This window comes from Takifugu rubripes, chromosome 16, assembly GCF_901000725.2.
Source record: "Takifugu rubripes chromosome 16, fTakRub1.2, whole genome shotgun sequence".
NCBI classification, from domain to species: Eukaryota; Metazoa; Chordata; class Actinopteri; order Tetraodontiformes; family Tetraodontidae; genus Takifugu; species Takifugu rubripes.
The window spans coordinates 10286139-10301815 of NC_042300.1; the positions used below are offsets into that span (position 1 = coordinate 10286139).

Here is a 15677-nt window from a genome sequence, read left to right on the forward strand (position 1 = left end):
TTATGTATAAATGAACACCCATGAAAAGCCTTGTTGTTGTTGTTTCTTAGGAGCTCTGGTCGTCTGCTAGATGTTCTACTGGTTTCTCTAATGTTAATCAGTGTAAATCACAGAGACAGTACGCCCTTTTTAATATAATAGTAAAATACCTGTACAAAACTTTTCTTTGAGGGGGGAGGAAGGTCTGCTGAAACCGTTTGGTACAAAGCAAATGCAGACATGTGTTTTCTCTCCATTTTCCCGTGTATACGTCATCACAATGCGACCACTATGTCCCTTCTTTTACAAGGAAATGCGTCTATTTGCGCTCATTTGGGCTCATCACTGCCCCCATACGGTGGTATTTGTACTTGAAAGAGATTTTGGTGTTTTTTTAATATTTGTACTTCACAACACTACAATTCAAAATGTTTTTATGTTTTGTTTTTTAAAAAATAATTTATTTCTTGAAAACTATGAATATTGTCTGCTACGACAAAGTTGCACATAGTAAAATATTAATTGTGTTTTATTGGTAATTAGGATTTGGAGGCGTTTGTGGCAAGATGTTCTATGCTGCTAACGTTTAATAAATTCAACAGCCATGCTTGTGTATACAAATATAGTTTATTTCTGTCTTTTCTTAATGAAAAATTTATATTGTGTGTCTGTGCATTTCTAATTTAGGCTGTTGTGCAAAATAAACTCCAAATAAACTCTACAGTAGATATGTTTAATCTTGACAACACGGGGAAAATGACCTCCCCCTGTGGTAGCGTGTAGTGCTCACATCGACCACTAGATGAGGCTCTACTTCAATACATAAAATAGAAAGGCGCCTAAAAGACCACGTTTCCCAGAGTGCTTTGCGGGCCGCCCGTCGCTGCTGTTTGTCCAGCCGTCGCTTCAACAATGCAGCTTTTAATGGTTCTCTGAGCGCTGCGAGCTGGAAACGCTGCACCACCGTCGGCTCGCCTCAAGCCTGTGGTCGTTCTGAAGAAACGCTGGCATATTTTTTCAGAGTGTGTCAATCCTGTCGGTCCAAGCCGTCTTCGTTTTAAGACGTCCCGGATATTTGTACTGGGGTAAGTAGGAGCTAACATTAGTCTTAAATGCAGTTGAAAACAGTGTGTTTGTTATTACCATCACTGGTTAGCAGGCTAGCTAATTTTCCAGATATGGCCCCCTGTCTTACTCTTAAAATCCTCGGATCCTTTCTCACAAAGCGCCGAGAGCTTTTCTTCTCATTTGGGCCTTTGTGTCTGCTGCAGCTGTCCAGTTGTTCGTAGTTTTGATGAAGCTTTTTTGTGTCCGCGGGGCAAATGTTTTCGGCTTTGACGTCGGCTGAGTCCGGGATTTGCGGTGATCTGGTCCAACAACTCTGCTGGTTCGACTGACAGATTTGGATCCGAGCGCGTTCCAGCTAAAATGATCCAACGCGCAACCATCAGATCTGCTGAGCTTCCGATTGTTGGGACTTTTGCCTCCATTAGAGCAAACCCACCATCTATCTTCGTGCACACTGTTGAGGGAAAATCAGGTTGAATTGTGGAGAGATTAAAACGTCGTGTTGCTCATCAACGTTCATAAATCCAGTATGGGTCGTCTTGGTGACGCGCACGTGTTTGAAGTGCATGAGGGTCAGCTAATCTGCGCAATCAAACACAATTACAGTGTGTGTGTGTCTCCTGGATACACGAGTCAGTCATTAAATCTGCAACAGTCAGATTTAAGGTCCAGACGAAGCTGGTTCTAAAACGCCATATAGTTTATAGCAACTATAACCTATAGATTAACAAATAATCCTCAGTATATGCAGCGTTGGAGGAATTTCCCCTGATCAGGTTTAGTATTTTGGTGTTTTCTGGAGGGCCAAAGGGTGCAAACTTTTCAGAGCAGAAGCTCTGACATATGTTTCCCCTGCATTAATCTGTATTTAAGGCGTTCCTGCAGGTGCATTGAAACATATGATCATAACAGCAGGCTGACGCTGACAATAGGTGTCATTGTACAACTCCAGCATCTCTGTAGAATGAGTGTCCACTGTGGTTTATACCCTCAGATTATGAACTCGGCCGTTTGTCTTCTGTGCTGACCTATAACCCCAAGAACAGTGGGTGTCAGTAACATTGGAGACGTGTTTCACCCGGATGCAACCTGGTTTGGTACAGTGTGGAATATTGGGGCGCGACCCCCATCAAAGGGGCCCCATTTTTCACACTCTTTCGGCCCCGGAGAGGCTGAAGACGTGGCCGGTGTAGAAGGGTCTGAGCTCTGTAGGAAAGGTCGGCCTCGTCAAATACTGACAAGAACTCGTTGAGGACACTTAAAGAGATTTCGAAAGACTCTCTTCCACACTTAGAGCTCGGTGTTTTAGCAAAAACTGCACCACTTTTGGTTCATTCTGGCCTCTCATGATTGTTTTTGATCACAGCAGAGAGGTTCATTCTTTCTGAACCACCTGTTTACCACCAGGCCAAAGAGGCTCATCACTGGAGACCAGCGGGTGCACGTGGGCGATACAGCTAGGATCATTTAGGGGGAGCAAACGATCACAAACGGTGTTGGGGGGAAAATGACCGCAGCTAAAATGTATTTTAAATGCACGTGGGTAAAACAAAATATCTTTTATAAAATGTTTGTTGTTTAGGTTGTGTAAATTCAGCTATACTGTAATGAGTCTTTGAGTCTAGTGTTAGCCAGAGGTGCAGGTTAATGAAAACGGCGCCATGTCTTGTTGTAAATGTGAAACTTTGTGACAAATGCACGTGTTTCGCAATTCAAGACAATGTCCAGAAAGAACATGACTAAACTACATAGCAACCCACAACACAGCTACAAACAACGGAGCGAGCTAAGAGTTCCAAAAAGTTAGCATCGGCTACCACAATGCTACTAATGCTTGCTCAGCAGAAGCAAAATGTGGTTGCTTTTGTCATACTGCACATTTAAGATTTAAGGTTCCATATCCTTTTTTTTCATGTGCGTTCTATCTCAATAGTGTTTTGGAAGAGGGAGGACCTTGAAAATCAGTCTAAAGAGATGAGTAGAATTGTGAAACTTTGACACTGTTCCGTGTTGAATAACAGCAGTAAGACACCGATGCCACAAAGCGAGCAGGATCGATACTGCAGCCCGATGCATTAGTTGTCGTTCCTCGCTGTCAGGGTTCGAGCCGCCGTCCACGTCTTCGCTTGACTTAAAGTAGCGCGAACGGGTCACGGTGCAATCTCTTACGAGGGCGGTGCGTCGCCATATATTCTCCCGTGTCAGAGGCTAATCACCCTGGCTTCCCTCCCACTGTCCATCAGCGTCTGGAGGACGAGGCTTGTGTGGCTCCAGCAGCTGTTGTCAGGTTGAGTTTGCGTGTTCACGTCCACATCAGCCTGCGCAGGAGGGCAGCCGGAGCGGCTGCAGCTGCTGCGCGGTCAAGATAGGAGGAGGATTCATTCGTTTGTCTTTACAAATGGTGCAATCTTGGCCCACAAATATTCATTTTTGCCTGACGCTGGCGGCCAGAAGCCATTTTGTCGGTGGGTTCAGTCAGCCTGGAACTTAAAAATGCCAGATATGATGTGGTGGGCGGAATAGCTTTTCTGTGTTTCTGCACTCTTTTTATGAATTAAATATCTGGGGTTTTTTTTTTTTTGCTGCCACTCAAACTAAGGAAGCCCGCAGGAGATGCCTCTTTGGGGAACGTGTGGGTTCGGCACTTTTATGGAAATTCACTGCCATCCTAAACAGAACAATCGTCTTGTGCATTGAAAGGTTGTTGACTTCCGTCAGCTACGGTTATTTCCAGTCCTTAACTGGAAACCCAAGCCGGCGCTTTCATCAGCGAAGCGGCTCTGTGCCCACAGAGGAGGGACCTGGCACGCAGTGATGGTCGACGCTTGGACTTGGCAGAGGACTCGCAATTAGATTCAGTCAGCACAGAAAATATTTAGTCATGCTCGCGTTCGTGTTCGGAGGGCGCAGCTGTTCCTGTGTTTTCCTTTTTAAAGGAGGAAATTTAGGAAACCCAAGTCGAGAGAAAATGATTGGGGCAGTTGTGTCCTGTACACCGCGAGGTGCGCCTTGGTACACCTTGGGGATACCTGCCCAGAATGGGTCTGTTAATGGCGCCACAGCTTCGGCTGATGGCAGCCAGACACCAGGAGAGTGTGGGAAACTTTCCTTTTGCCCATTAAAGTAGCCTCAAGGGAGCAGGACTAAATATAGAATCGTGCACCAGCTACCAGATGCTAATATTTCCTGACATAACGGGGCTTTATTGAAAGAATCGGTTTCTTAAATGCTCCTGTCAGACTGGTTTGCTTCCGTAGAAGGTGGTGATGGCCGACGCAGGTTTGGATGTGCGGTACGCTCGCAGCTGCTCTCTTCCCGCTCCGTTATTCCCAGTAGAAAGTTGTTTTCCTCCCATCTCTGAGCATCCGTTTCACAGGTGAAGGGGGTATTGGTGGGCGCCATCGCCTCGGGAGGCCTTTGGTCAGCCGGGTTCCTTTGGATGGTCACGGATCAACACACCGTGACCCGATGAGCCCGAGCAACTATTGTGTGCTTATGTAACTTTTTAAAGAGCATTTTTTTTAGTACTATTTGTTTCCTTTTCTTCCTGGGAGGACGGAGGAAACCCGTATTCCAGTTGGACCTTTTATCTCGTGTAAAGTGATTGAGAAGACGCTGGTTCCAGGAGGAGCACGCGGGAGTCTGTAATTAGGTTTTCTGTGGTAATGAATGGGTCAAATGCCAGTGGCAGGCATTCCGACATGGAAAATCCCCATGAAGCGGGGTTTGGCGCTCCATCAGAGGAGCGTAAACATGCCTCGTGTGACCTTCATGCATAGTTTATGAGCTTTGGTTTGCCAAAAATGTACTTTTAATGTCTTCCAGACAACATTATTGTTCAGAACGCACACACAAACACACATGGTTGAAGACATTAGCACATCTCCGAAGCCACCGCCACGGTCGCAAACTCCTTTTGAAGTGACAATTATTCCTGATGGAGCGAAATTTTCACCCGAGAATATCTATTTAAAGCAAAATCGGACCCTTTCGGACCCTTTTAATGAGTATCTGCCGTCGGCCCCGACTCCCTGGATAGGTCACGGTCATCGCCGGTGGATTCATCGCCACCTGGGACGCCTAACGTGCTCGTCTGCATGGCTCAGAAATGAGCTCTCACACCTGCAGGTAGGACCTGCCACTTCGGGGTCGGAGCAAGTTTTATTTTTAACTCGATTAAATTAGCGGGAGTGAATGGGCAAATACTTTAACGTCAAGAGCAATTAGTCGTGAGTGTCGCCTGAAGTCTGCTAGCTGGACTGTTCTCACGCAGTTAAATGCAGTTTAACTGTCTGAAAAAGTTCTCCCTTAATTACACTCTGAGTTTAGACTGGCTCGGATCTAGTTTTACTTTTGAATAGTTATTCGGTCGCTGTTGTGGGGATTTGATGTTACCTCGGTCCAGGATAACGAACAAAGACGAACCTGCTGTTTTTCCTAGCAAATAAGATAAAATGTCAGCGCGTCCCTGCAGAATCTTTTAGAAGTTGGAGCTCATTAGCAGCATAGGAGAGCCGTTTTCTGCTGAAATATTGGGGTGGTGGGGGGGTCGTGCAGGTCTGTGATCGTGCGTGTCTGCTCTGACTCTAATTGGCTGTCACAAACTTGGTTCACCAACACTGCGGGTCTCCTCCTGACTCACTGCCTTTGAAAAACCTCAACAATTCTAAATTCATAGCGCAGACTTTAATTGATTAACCCACGTGCAGATCTGCCAAAGGATGCGCCCGGTTGGCAGCACAGCGCTTCAATAATGACGCAATTGTTTGAAGACGATGGTCCTAATTTTTTATAGCAACTCTGGATGCAGAAAATCAGTATTCAGGCGTTTATTTCGTAGCACCGACCGTAAATAAACCAGTTCTTTGGAAGCTGAGGGAGGCTAATGCGGAGGGAGACATGGGCGCTAGAAGCTAATGGTGCACCGCAGGAGTTCTCAGGCTTTTATTCAGTTGAATTAGACGTCTTTGATCCAAGCAGCGAAACAAGCCGCACGCGTTTTATTACCTTTTTAAGCGCCAGTTGACAGCGCAGCCCTACGGCCACCTCTGCCATTTCCTGGTGAAAAGGGTGCTGGAGATGGCTCAGTCAGCCGTCTGCAGATGAGCTGTGATCCATGGCTGGAACAGCTGCTCCCCTCACACAGCCATATGACTGTTCTACCCCTGCAGCTGCCTCGGGCACTTCCTCTCTCCCATTTCCCTCCACGGGGAGTTCTCTACATCAAGCAAAAAGTCATGATTGGAAGCCAAGCAGAGTCACCCGGAGCCCCTCAAAGGCAGACGGCATCAGGGAAACGCCGAGTGCGTGTGGGGTTCGTCCGAGTGTCACCTTCCCTGACCTGTAGGGACGAGCACGGAAAACTGGGGAAACGCCCGCATCTAAACGTCTCAACGTTTCTGTGGTTGGGCTCCAGACCTTCTCAAGGAGGTGAGATAGGCAGCTCATTCTTGGCACGCCAGCGTGTGAAGCACGGCTGCTGTGGATGATTGGCAGCAGATCAGCCCATACACATTTTAATGGATTTATTTGTCCAAGTGCAGCTGCGTGGCAGAAAATGTTGTCCACATTGAAATAAAATCGGTCATCTGTGTTTTTTTAGCTGCTCCTGTAAATAACTTTGCTGCCCAGAGGCCTTATTAAATATCCAAGCTGTGTGATCTTCCCGTCAGCACTCGCTTCCATCTGTTTGTCTGACTTTGCCTGTCAAGAGTTCTGTCAGATGTCTGGGAAGCCAGCAGAACTCTCCAAATGTGCAGGACGACGCGCTCGCGGCGCCTTATTCACACATGAGCTGTTGGGACTGACAGCTGAGTCTCCTGTTGATGGTGCGCCGCCCTTCCTCTCCCGGTCTCACTTCTTCTTTAAGCAACACCCGCCTGTGTGGTTCTGGAGACCGAGATGTTCTGCCCGGACCTGCTCAGTGGCCATTGTGGCGTAACACCGCCACGAACGTTAGCGGTTTTCGCACTCTTTGATTGGAGGGGACCTGAGAAGTGGGTGCGTGTTACAGCCTGCTTTAGAAGCATCTCGGCTTTTAAAACTTCTCAGTCCAATTAAGAGCTGCTGCCAGATTAGTGCACCACTTGTCAACTGCACACCCCATAATTTGCTGACTAAGTCACTGATTGCAGCGGACACCAAACGTTCTCAGTCGGGGTCATCGGAGCGATTCTGTATTTGTCTGAGAAGCTTCCCACCACTTGATTTAAAAGTGTTTGCCAGAATGAGTAGCGGCAAAAATTCCTCTTTAATATACAGAGATTAGTCTTAATCTGCGAGGAAGTAATTGGACACGGCAAATCCTTCAAAACCACCATGTGCTGGTGTTAGAAGACCCAATGTACTCATGATAGGGCTGCAATGAAGCCGTTAACCAGTGTAATGGCTGATATTACACCTCCATTCCTGCAGGAAAAAATGTCAAGAAATAATCCCAAACTACACAGGAAGCTCTTAACCGAGTCAGTCGAGCTGCACAGTAATTGCAGAAGGAAGTAATCCCACCGCCGGCTGCTGTCAGGCCACATTTTCAGAGTTTTCATCAGCTTTGCCGTGGATGAAGTCTCAGACTCTTCCAATAACTCTCAAACCGAGCAGTCGGCGCCGGCTTTTTACTTTCAACACGTAACGTGGCGTGGGTGGGTGGATGGGTAGGTAGTTAGGTGGGTAGGTAGGTAGTTAGGTGGGTAGGTAGGTAGGTGGATGGGTAGGCAGTTAGGTGGGTGGGTAGATAGGTGGGTGGGTAGGTAGTTAGGTAGGTGGGTGGGTGGTTAGGTAGGTAGGTAGGTGGGTAGGTAGGTAGGTAGTTAGGTGGGTGGGTAGGTAGTTAGGTGGGTGGGTAAGTAGGTGGGTAGGTAGGTGGGTGGTTAAGTAGGTGGGTAGGTAGGTGGGTGGGTGGGTAAGTAGGTGGGTGGGTGGGTAGGTAGGTGGGTAGGTGGGTGAGACCCACTGGCTCAGAGACACCTGCCAAGTGCAGCTGCTGCTGGTGTTGAGCTCTAAACCACCTGCAGTCGTGTTTCCAGTGATTCCCCCAAAGGAATCCGTGCAACATTCAGTCCGTCAGCTGTAGAAGCACCATATTCTGGAGACAGAGGTTTGAGATTACTCCAGTACAGAAGTACAGAAGCTCTTAACCCCAATGTTTTGGGCTCCAGATTAGGCTTAGTGAAAGCTGCTGCCAACATCTGTCTGCCGTTGCCCTGCTGACTCTGCCAGCCATTAATCAGACTGTTTGCTGCTTTGCAACTTCAGACATCACTAACAGAAAGATGACAGTCGGAGGTCAAAGGTCAACGTCCTGAGCCTCTCTGCGCTCTGCCATTTGGATCTTTGCTTTCATCGCACACGGGAACGTGCACTTTACTGGAGGACGACATTAGGTCTGAAGGGGAATGTGGCATCAGTTGGGTGGAGTCGGGCACCTCGTGCCTTGACTGCAGTATCCATCCAGCCCTGGTCTGTACACGTCCTCATTCTTCGAAACAGACACGCACACACTTGCCAACTGTTATTTCAAGAGGCTTTTTTTTTCCTGGGAGCGCTAATGGCCTAAAAACCAGCGATGCCTAATGGAGACAGAAGAGAGCCGATGAGGGTGTGAAAGTTGTTTTTTTTCCCCTCCAAACATTGGATGTATTTATGATCCGGAAAGATTTGGAGTCGGCAGAGCCAAGTTTTCTAACCAGTATTGTTGAGTCTTGTTGGGAAAATGCTGTTAAAGGAGAGCTAGCACAGTCCCACATCTATTTTTGAATCGTTTTTATCAAGATCAAGCATAATTATGAAGTGCTGTAATGCTGAAGAGTTGCCCTGGAAACGGGGTTGCTTTATTCTTAATCTGTCAGAATAATTGGGAACCGTACCCAGAACTCGCTAGTTAAACACATATTTTAGTCCCAGCACAGACGGGAGAGCAGAGCAGCAGGTAGTTTCAGGCAAACCTCGATGGAGTGGAAGCAGCTGGTGAAAGCTTTCGTCATTTTCCACCTCTGAGCTCGTTCCAGTTCTCTCCCGTCACTTTCAGAAGTGTGTGATTACGGATGTTTGGTCATTTGAGTCAGTGGTGAGGTCAGGATGCAGGAGAGCATCTTTAATGAGATTTACCGGCGGTGCCGTCGGCTCCTGTACTGTGTGTAGTCTTTTAGTGATTACTAGATTTTTGCTTCAGCTTTGAGAAAGGAGGAAAAGTTGGATCAGAGAGGTGGTGGTAGTCAGTGTCTTAAATATTTCCTATTGTTTCACCAAGTTCTCTCATGAAGCATTTCTGGTTTTCCTCCCATTGTTCCCTCCTAGGTTTCCAGTCGGTGGAAGACAAGATTCCAGAAGCCTGATGACTTCCTTAGGAAGTTTCCGAACATGAGTCCCAGATAGACGCGGCCCCTCGCACCTCTCGCCAGTCATGCCCTCGTTGCTCTGCGCAGCGGGGGTCAATATGCTCCAGAGGCAGGGTTGTTTTTCCTCATTATAAACATCCCAAAGAAGAAGTGAAAACGAAATGGCATCAGGTATTGCGTGCTATGGCCATTTAAAGTGCGGACTAGATAACAGGTGAGGCTGAACCAGCAGTTGATACCGAAAGGACGCTTCAGAAGATGAAACCCACAAACGACCTTTAGAGGAAAAGTGGAACCCCAGCTTGACATTAATGATTTAGGCTCCGCCTCCATACCTTGCTGACAAGGTCCGACCATGGCTGCTCCTCATCCTCTCATCTACAGTTCTTTGGGGGCTCAAGGAGCCGACTGAGATCGCCAACAATGCAGCGTAGCGGTGGCGGGTTGGGTGCCAGCGGCCAGCCATGGGTGTTGCGGCGCGTGCGTCTGACGTGGCTCAGCTTCATGCTCTTCTTCATCCTGGTCTTTTTCCCCCTCATCGCTCACTACTACCTCACCACCATAGACGAGGCCGGCGGACCCGAGAAGCGCATCTTTGGGCCGCGGCCCGGCGGCGAACTGTGCGAGGCCAAACACGTGCAGGACCTGTGCCGGATCCGAGAGTCGGTCAGCGAGGAGCTGCTGCAGCTGGAGGCCAAGAGGCAGGAGCTGAACGGCGAGATCACCCGCCTCAACCTTCGAATCGAGGCCTGCAAACGCAGCATCGATAGCGCCAAACAGGATCTGCTGCAGCTGAAGAACGTCATCAGCCAGACGGAGCATTCCTATAAGGAACTGATGGCCCAGAACCAGCCTAAACTCTCCCTGCCCGTCAGGCTGCTGCCAGACAAGGAGGACCCGGGACTGCCACCACCAAAGTCCGCGCGCTCGTGTCGACTGCGGTCCTGCTTCGACTACGCTCGATGTCCTCTCACGTCCGGGTTCCCCGTGTATGTGTATGATACAGGTTCCTATACGTGGGGCAACTATATCGACCCGTTGGTGAGGCAGGCCTTTGCTGCAGCAGTAAAGAGCAACATTTACGTCACCGACAACCCGAACATCGCCTGTCTGTATTTGGTTCTGGTCGGAGAACTGCAGGAGTCGTCCTCCTCGGCTGTGCCATCTCCTTCAGAGCTGGAGAAGCAGCTGAAAGCTCTCCCTTACTGGAGGTCCGATGGGCACAATCATGTGCTGGTGCACCTCACCAGAAGGTCCATGACCCAGAACCTCCTTTATAATGTGAGCACGGGACGGGCAGCAGTCGCTCAGTCCACTTTCCTGGAGCAGCAGTACCGCGAGGGCTTCGATCTGGTGGTGTCCCCTCTGGTTCACGCACTCTCAGAACCAAACTTTTTGGAGATACCGCCCCAAGTTCCCGTAAAAAGGAAATACCTCTTCACCTTTCAAGGGGAGAGGGTGGAGTCACTGAAGAGCAGCTTACAGGAAGTTCCCCCTCAGTCTTTTGAAGAGGAAATTGAAGGAAACCCACCAGCAGACTATGATGATCGCATCATTGGTACCTTAAAGGCAGTGCAGGACAGCCATTTGGATCAGGTGCTGGTTGAGTTCACCTGTAAGAACCCTCAGCCAAGTTTACCAACTGAGTGGGCTCTTTGCGGAGAACGGGAGGACAGGATGGAGGTGCTGAAGGTTTCTACTTTTGCCCTGGTTATTTCTCCAGGTGACGGACAGCTGGTGGCCTCTGCGGGCTGTGGGATGAGGCTCTTTGAAGCCATGGAAGTAGGAACCATCCCAGTTGTGTTAGGGGATCACTCCACTCTGCCGTATCACCAGTTCATCCGATGGAGTGAAGCTGCTATTATAGTCCCCAAGCCCCGTGTCACAGAGCTCCACTTCCTGTTGCGCAGTCTGTCTGACAACGACATGCTAGCCATGAGACGGCAAGGCCGCTTCCTGTGGGAAACGTACTTCTCCACCTCGGAGAATGTTCTCAACACACTGTTGGCCAGTATCAGAACCAGCATCCAGGTTCCAGCTGCAGCCATCAAAGAGGAGCCGGCTCATGAGATCCCTCACAAAGCCGGGAAGCTGGCGGGCACAGACGCCAACCTGGCCGACAATGGGGACCTGGATCTGGGTCCTGTGGAGACGGAGCCCCCCTACGCCTCACCTCGCTTTCTCCGTAATTTCACCTACACCGCCGCAGACACGTACCGAGCGTGGAACCACGCCCCGGGCCCCTTTCATCTCTTTCCCCACACGCCTCTCGACCCCGTGTTGCCGTCAGAAGCCAAATTCCTTGGCTCGGGCACTGGCTTCAGGCCCATCGGCGGCGGCACCGGGGGCTCGGGGAAGGAGTTTCAGGCGGCCTTGGGAGGCAACGTGCCCCGAGAACAATTCACCGTGGTCATGCTGACATACGAGCGGGAGGAGGTGCTGATGAACTCTCTGGAGCGGCTCAACGGGCTGCCGTACCTCAACAAGGTCGTGGTGGTGTGGAATTCTCCCAAGCCCCCCTCGGACGACCTGCTGTGGCCTGACATCGGCCTGCCCGTCGTGGTGAGTGCTCATTAAAAACAATCCTCCAACCTGCTCACGCGTCTCTAAAAGCCCCCCGTCGTGTTCCCACAGGTTGTCCGCACGGAGAAAAACAGCCTGAACAACCGCTTCCTTCCCTGGGACGCCGTGGAAACCGAGGCCATCCTGTCAATCGACGACGACGCTCATCTCCGCCACGATGAGATCATGTTCGGATTCAGGTGAGCAACGACTGCAGAATCCGCCCCTCTGTGTGGGATTAATGTCATTGATGGGGCTCTCCGCGCCGTCTCAGAGTGTGGCGGGAGGCCAGAGATCGTATCGTGGGTTTCCCTGGACGCTATCACGCGTGGGACATCAACCATCAGTCCTGGCTGTATAACTCCAACTACTCCTGCGAGCTGTCCATGGTTCTGACAGGAGCGGCTTTCTTCCACAAGGTGAGACGTCGGGGGGCCTCAAACCTCCGTAACGACAACATCCTCATTAACATAACCCGCATATTCGTGTTTTCATCCCCCCCCCCCCAGTATTACGCCTACTTGTACTCGTACGTGATGCCGCAGCCCATCAGGGACATGGTGGATGAGTACATAAACTGCGAGGACATCGCTATGAACTTCCTGGTGTCTCACATCACTCGCAAGCCGCCCATCAAGGTCAGCGACAGCACTTACGCTAGCGCCATCAACGCTGCTCCCCCAACCCCGCATTTATCACCGCCTTTAAACAAATGACCGCGATCGTCTGGAGATTCTGGCGTAGGACGAGAATAATGTGCGATAGAAATGCGTGTTTGCTCTTTACTGATGATCTTTAGTCTCAAAACGCTGTTTTGCACGTCACGCCGGGAACGTATCGGGGCGATCGTTAGCCTCTGCAGCCCCACGCTAGAGAAACGTGTGTTCAAGTCGCGACTCGTACCGCTCGGATGTTGAATATAATGCAGCACGGTGTCTTTTTGTATGTTAGGTAACATCTCGCTGGACTTTCCGCTGCCCTGGCTGCCCTCAGGCTCTCTCGCACGATGACTCGCACTTCCACGAGCGCCACAAGTGCATCAACTTCTTCGTGAAAGTGTACGGCTACATGCCGCTGCTGTACACGCAGTTCCGCGTGGACTCCGTGCTGTTCAAGACCCGCTTGCCCCACGACAAGACCAAGTGCTTCAAATTCATCTAGAACGGGGCTGCGGAGAGCTCCAAAGACGAGCAGCGGGTTGAAGAAAACAGTGATTTAAAGAAAAGCACAGAAGGAGGAGTCGCGGATCAGGATTTGGTCCTTTCTATTTTATTTTTTTTAGAGAATTCTGACGGTTTATGGTCGATCCATAACCACACTGAAGCTGGAAGGAACCACTGCCAGCATGTTTGCCTTTTCAGTGGACACCACTCTGCATTTCACCTTCTTCCATCACTCTGTCATCAACCCCTTAAGATGATATTTGCACCTCTTAATGGCCTGCTGAGAAACAAAGCCCTTGTTACACCACTCACGTTCTCATCCCCTCCATAATGGATCCATCGTTTTCTGAATCACCGACAGGCTGATGTCAGGCTGCCTTCAGCAGCCCGTTCCGTATCCACGCCAGCCAGTGAGAGTGGCACAAATGCTCCTTTATTTTTCTTTCTTTTAGTTACGCGCTGTACTTCTTGTACATGAGAAGCACTGACAGAGGTATTTTATGAACATTCTTTTTTTTAAAACAAAGAACCTTTCAGATATGTACATCTTAATGTCCAATGACATGCTCGTCAGAGCAGGACAGAACCTCACAATCATGTTCCACACATCATAAAGAAGGAAATTGCTTCAACACTCACCATAATGCCTCAAAAAGCATCATTAAAACCAGCCTCCGTTGACATTTTGCTACACTACAGGATGTGAGCTGTTGGGTTTTTAATGCTGTACATTTACATGTTTGTAAAAATTGGTCCGCGTTAAAATATTCATGTTTTAAATGTAATGATATTTAAACAGTTAGTGGGTTGCTATGTAACAACAACCGAGACTCACAGCTGCCAAAACCAGCGATGCCGAAATAATGTTGCAATTCAAACGAAACAAAAAAAAACAACTTTCAGTGAAATTAAATCTGCCGTTAGAACCGTGGGGAATGTTGTAGGTTTAAAGTGAGGAAAAGGAAACGGCCGCTCTGTTTTGGAAGGATTCGCGTCGGCAAATCGTTAGTGAACAGCTAACGAGGCTTAGCTTAGCACAAGCACAGGGAATGGCTCAATTCGGCACAGGAAGGGAGCTCATTGTCTGCCTTTATTGATGCTCCCTAATAAACACAAGATATCTGTTTATTCCACATTAAAAGTGGGGAAAGAAGCTTTTTTCTGTTTTTGTGCTAAGCTAACGAGCTAACCCGGCTGGAGCTTTTGGAGATCCTCTCATCCCGAGAATCTATTTGTTTCAAAATGTTAAACCTGGTAATGTACAGCTGGTGGTTTGGAAGTACTGGACATGTCCTGCCTCCTGTAGAAGACCTTCCCAGCTCGGACTGAAATGTCACTTTAAGTGGAGACCATGTTGGTTTCACTTCTGTCTTTTATTTTTTGTAAAACCATTGCTCTGTGAATGTTTTCTTCACCAAATAGGTACGAGTTCTGCTGCTTTCCAGGCTCATTTCCAGTGCGAATGATTGCTAAAGAGATGCAGTTTGGTGCACCGGCACCGTCTGCCTGGTCCTCTGTTAGACGTCAGTCCATTGAAGCCCGTCACGTATTATAAATCCAAAATATTTTAACCATGTCAGATTTAATCCCCCTCATCTGAGCAGAACAATCTAGAAAATTCATTTGGAATTTTTCTTTTTTCCAAAGACGGTTCCTACTGTGAGGACGCTTTGGAATGACCTCAAATTCCTGGCTCTGTATTTATTGAATATATTAAAGCTTAAAAAAAACCCAACTAAGCAAACAATGACAAAACAATGTAACTATTCATTTCAGTTTGGTCCTGTTTCGAGTTTGTCCCGGCCAGGGAAAACCAGCTCCTGCCACAGAGTCAGATTGACGAGGAGGAAAAAGGGCCGAGCCTTTGGAAGTTTGACCTCCTGCAGACTGTCATAAGCGGAGGCCCTTCAGAGCTCAGCGGGCCTGCATGGACGCGCCTTTGAAACCAAAGCCCGGCCTGCTCCAGGTGTCCCCATGCCTGCGTTACTTTGGGCGGGTTAGCCAGACGCTGACACGTTACCTTCCAGTTGTTATGACCCAGTTTCTAGATCAAATTTGCTTGAACGTGTGGCAGGGCTGGTTTTTCTGTGTCCCAGGACAACTTTCCCCTAGAAGGCTGTAGTTCAGCCAGTTGACTGACTCCCCCCCCCCAGCTTTGGCCATCACTGTTCAAACTGTACCAGACTGACAGCAGAGTGAAGAGATCAACGCAGACCAGGAAAATGACAATAAACACTCACCATTGGGCAAACACGACCTGATTGTCGGCCTCTTGTTTTTCACTTTCAGAACTTTTTCATGTGGCGGGAAAACTGAACCCAGCTGCTAAAGACCGTTCGAACGTGGATGTGGCGGATTAGAGGATTTTAGTTTTTCTGATCTTCAGATAGTTTTAAGTATTCAGGTCATTTAACCTTCTAGTCTTCACTCGCGCCCAAAATATTGCGGCCAAAATGGCGGTCTGTCACATGGTGATTAGCAGGACGTGGTTCGTTATTTCTCGCCATTTTCTTCTGATCCATTTGTCCCCTCCCCCCCCCCACCGTTGAAGGTCAAACATCTCCTTGTA

At 48.8% G+C, this 15677-nt stretch overlaps 1 protein-coding gene across 2 annotated transcripts; it reads left to right on the top strand.

The window, feature by feature from the left end:
* Positions 1 to 885: 885 nt before the first annotated feature.
* On the top strand, positions 886 to 15364 carry extl3 (exostosin-like glycosyltransferase 3). 2 transcript variants are annotated; one of them, XM_003971786.3, is made up of 6 exons: positions 886 to 1064; positions 9343 to 11945; positions 12018 to 12145; positions 12220 to 12364; positions 12455 to 12583; positions 12897 to 15364. In XM_003971786.3, the coding sequence occupies exons 2-6, from the start codon at positions 9807 to 9809 to the stop codon at positions 13104 to 13106; spliced, it is 2751 nt and encodes a 916-aa protein (XP_003971835.2). In that variant the 5' UTR covers positions 886 to 1064; positions 9343 to 9806; the 3' UTR covers positions 13107 to 15364. The 2 variants fall into 2 exon arrangements, with proteins under 2 accessions (XP_003971835.2, XP_029705187.1); XM_029849327.1 differs by lacking the exon at positions 886 to 1064 and adding an exon at positions 2199 to 5175.
* The last annotated feature ends 313 nt before the right edge of the window (positions 15365 to 15677 follow it).

What these genes read in the sequence shown, in the direction of transcription:
- extl3 (XM_003971786.3), top strand. Translation starts at nt 9,807, where the DNA reads ATGCAGCGTAGCGGTGGCGGGTTGGGTGCCAGCGGCCAGCCATGGGTG. An exon ending in ACATCGGCCTGCCCGTCGTG is followed by an intron (nt 11,946 to 12,017) that starts GTGAGTGCTCAT and finishes GTGTTCCCACAG; the next exon opens with GTTGTCCGCACGGAGAAAAA. An exon ending in CTCGCAAGCCGCCCATCAAG is followed by an intron (nt 12,584 to 12,896) that starts GTCAGCGACAGC and finishes TTTGTATGTTAG; the next exon opens with GTAACATCTCGCTGGACTTT.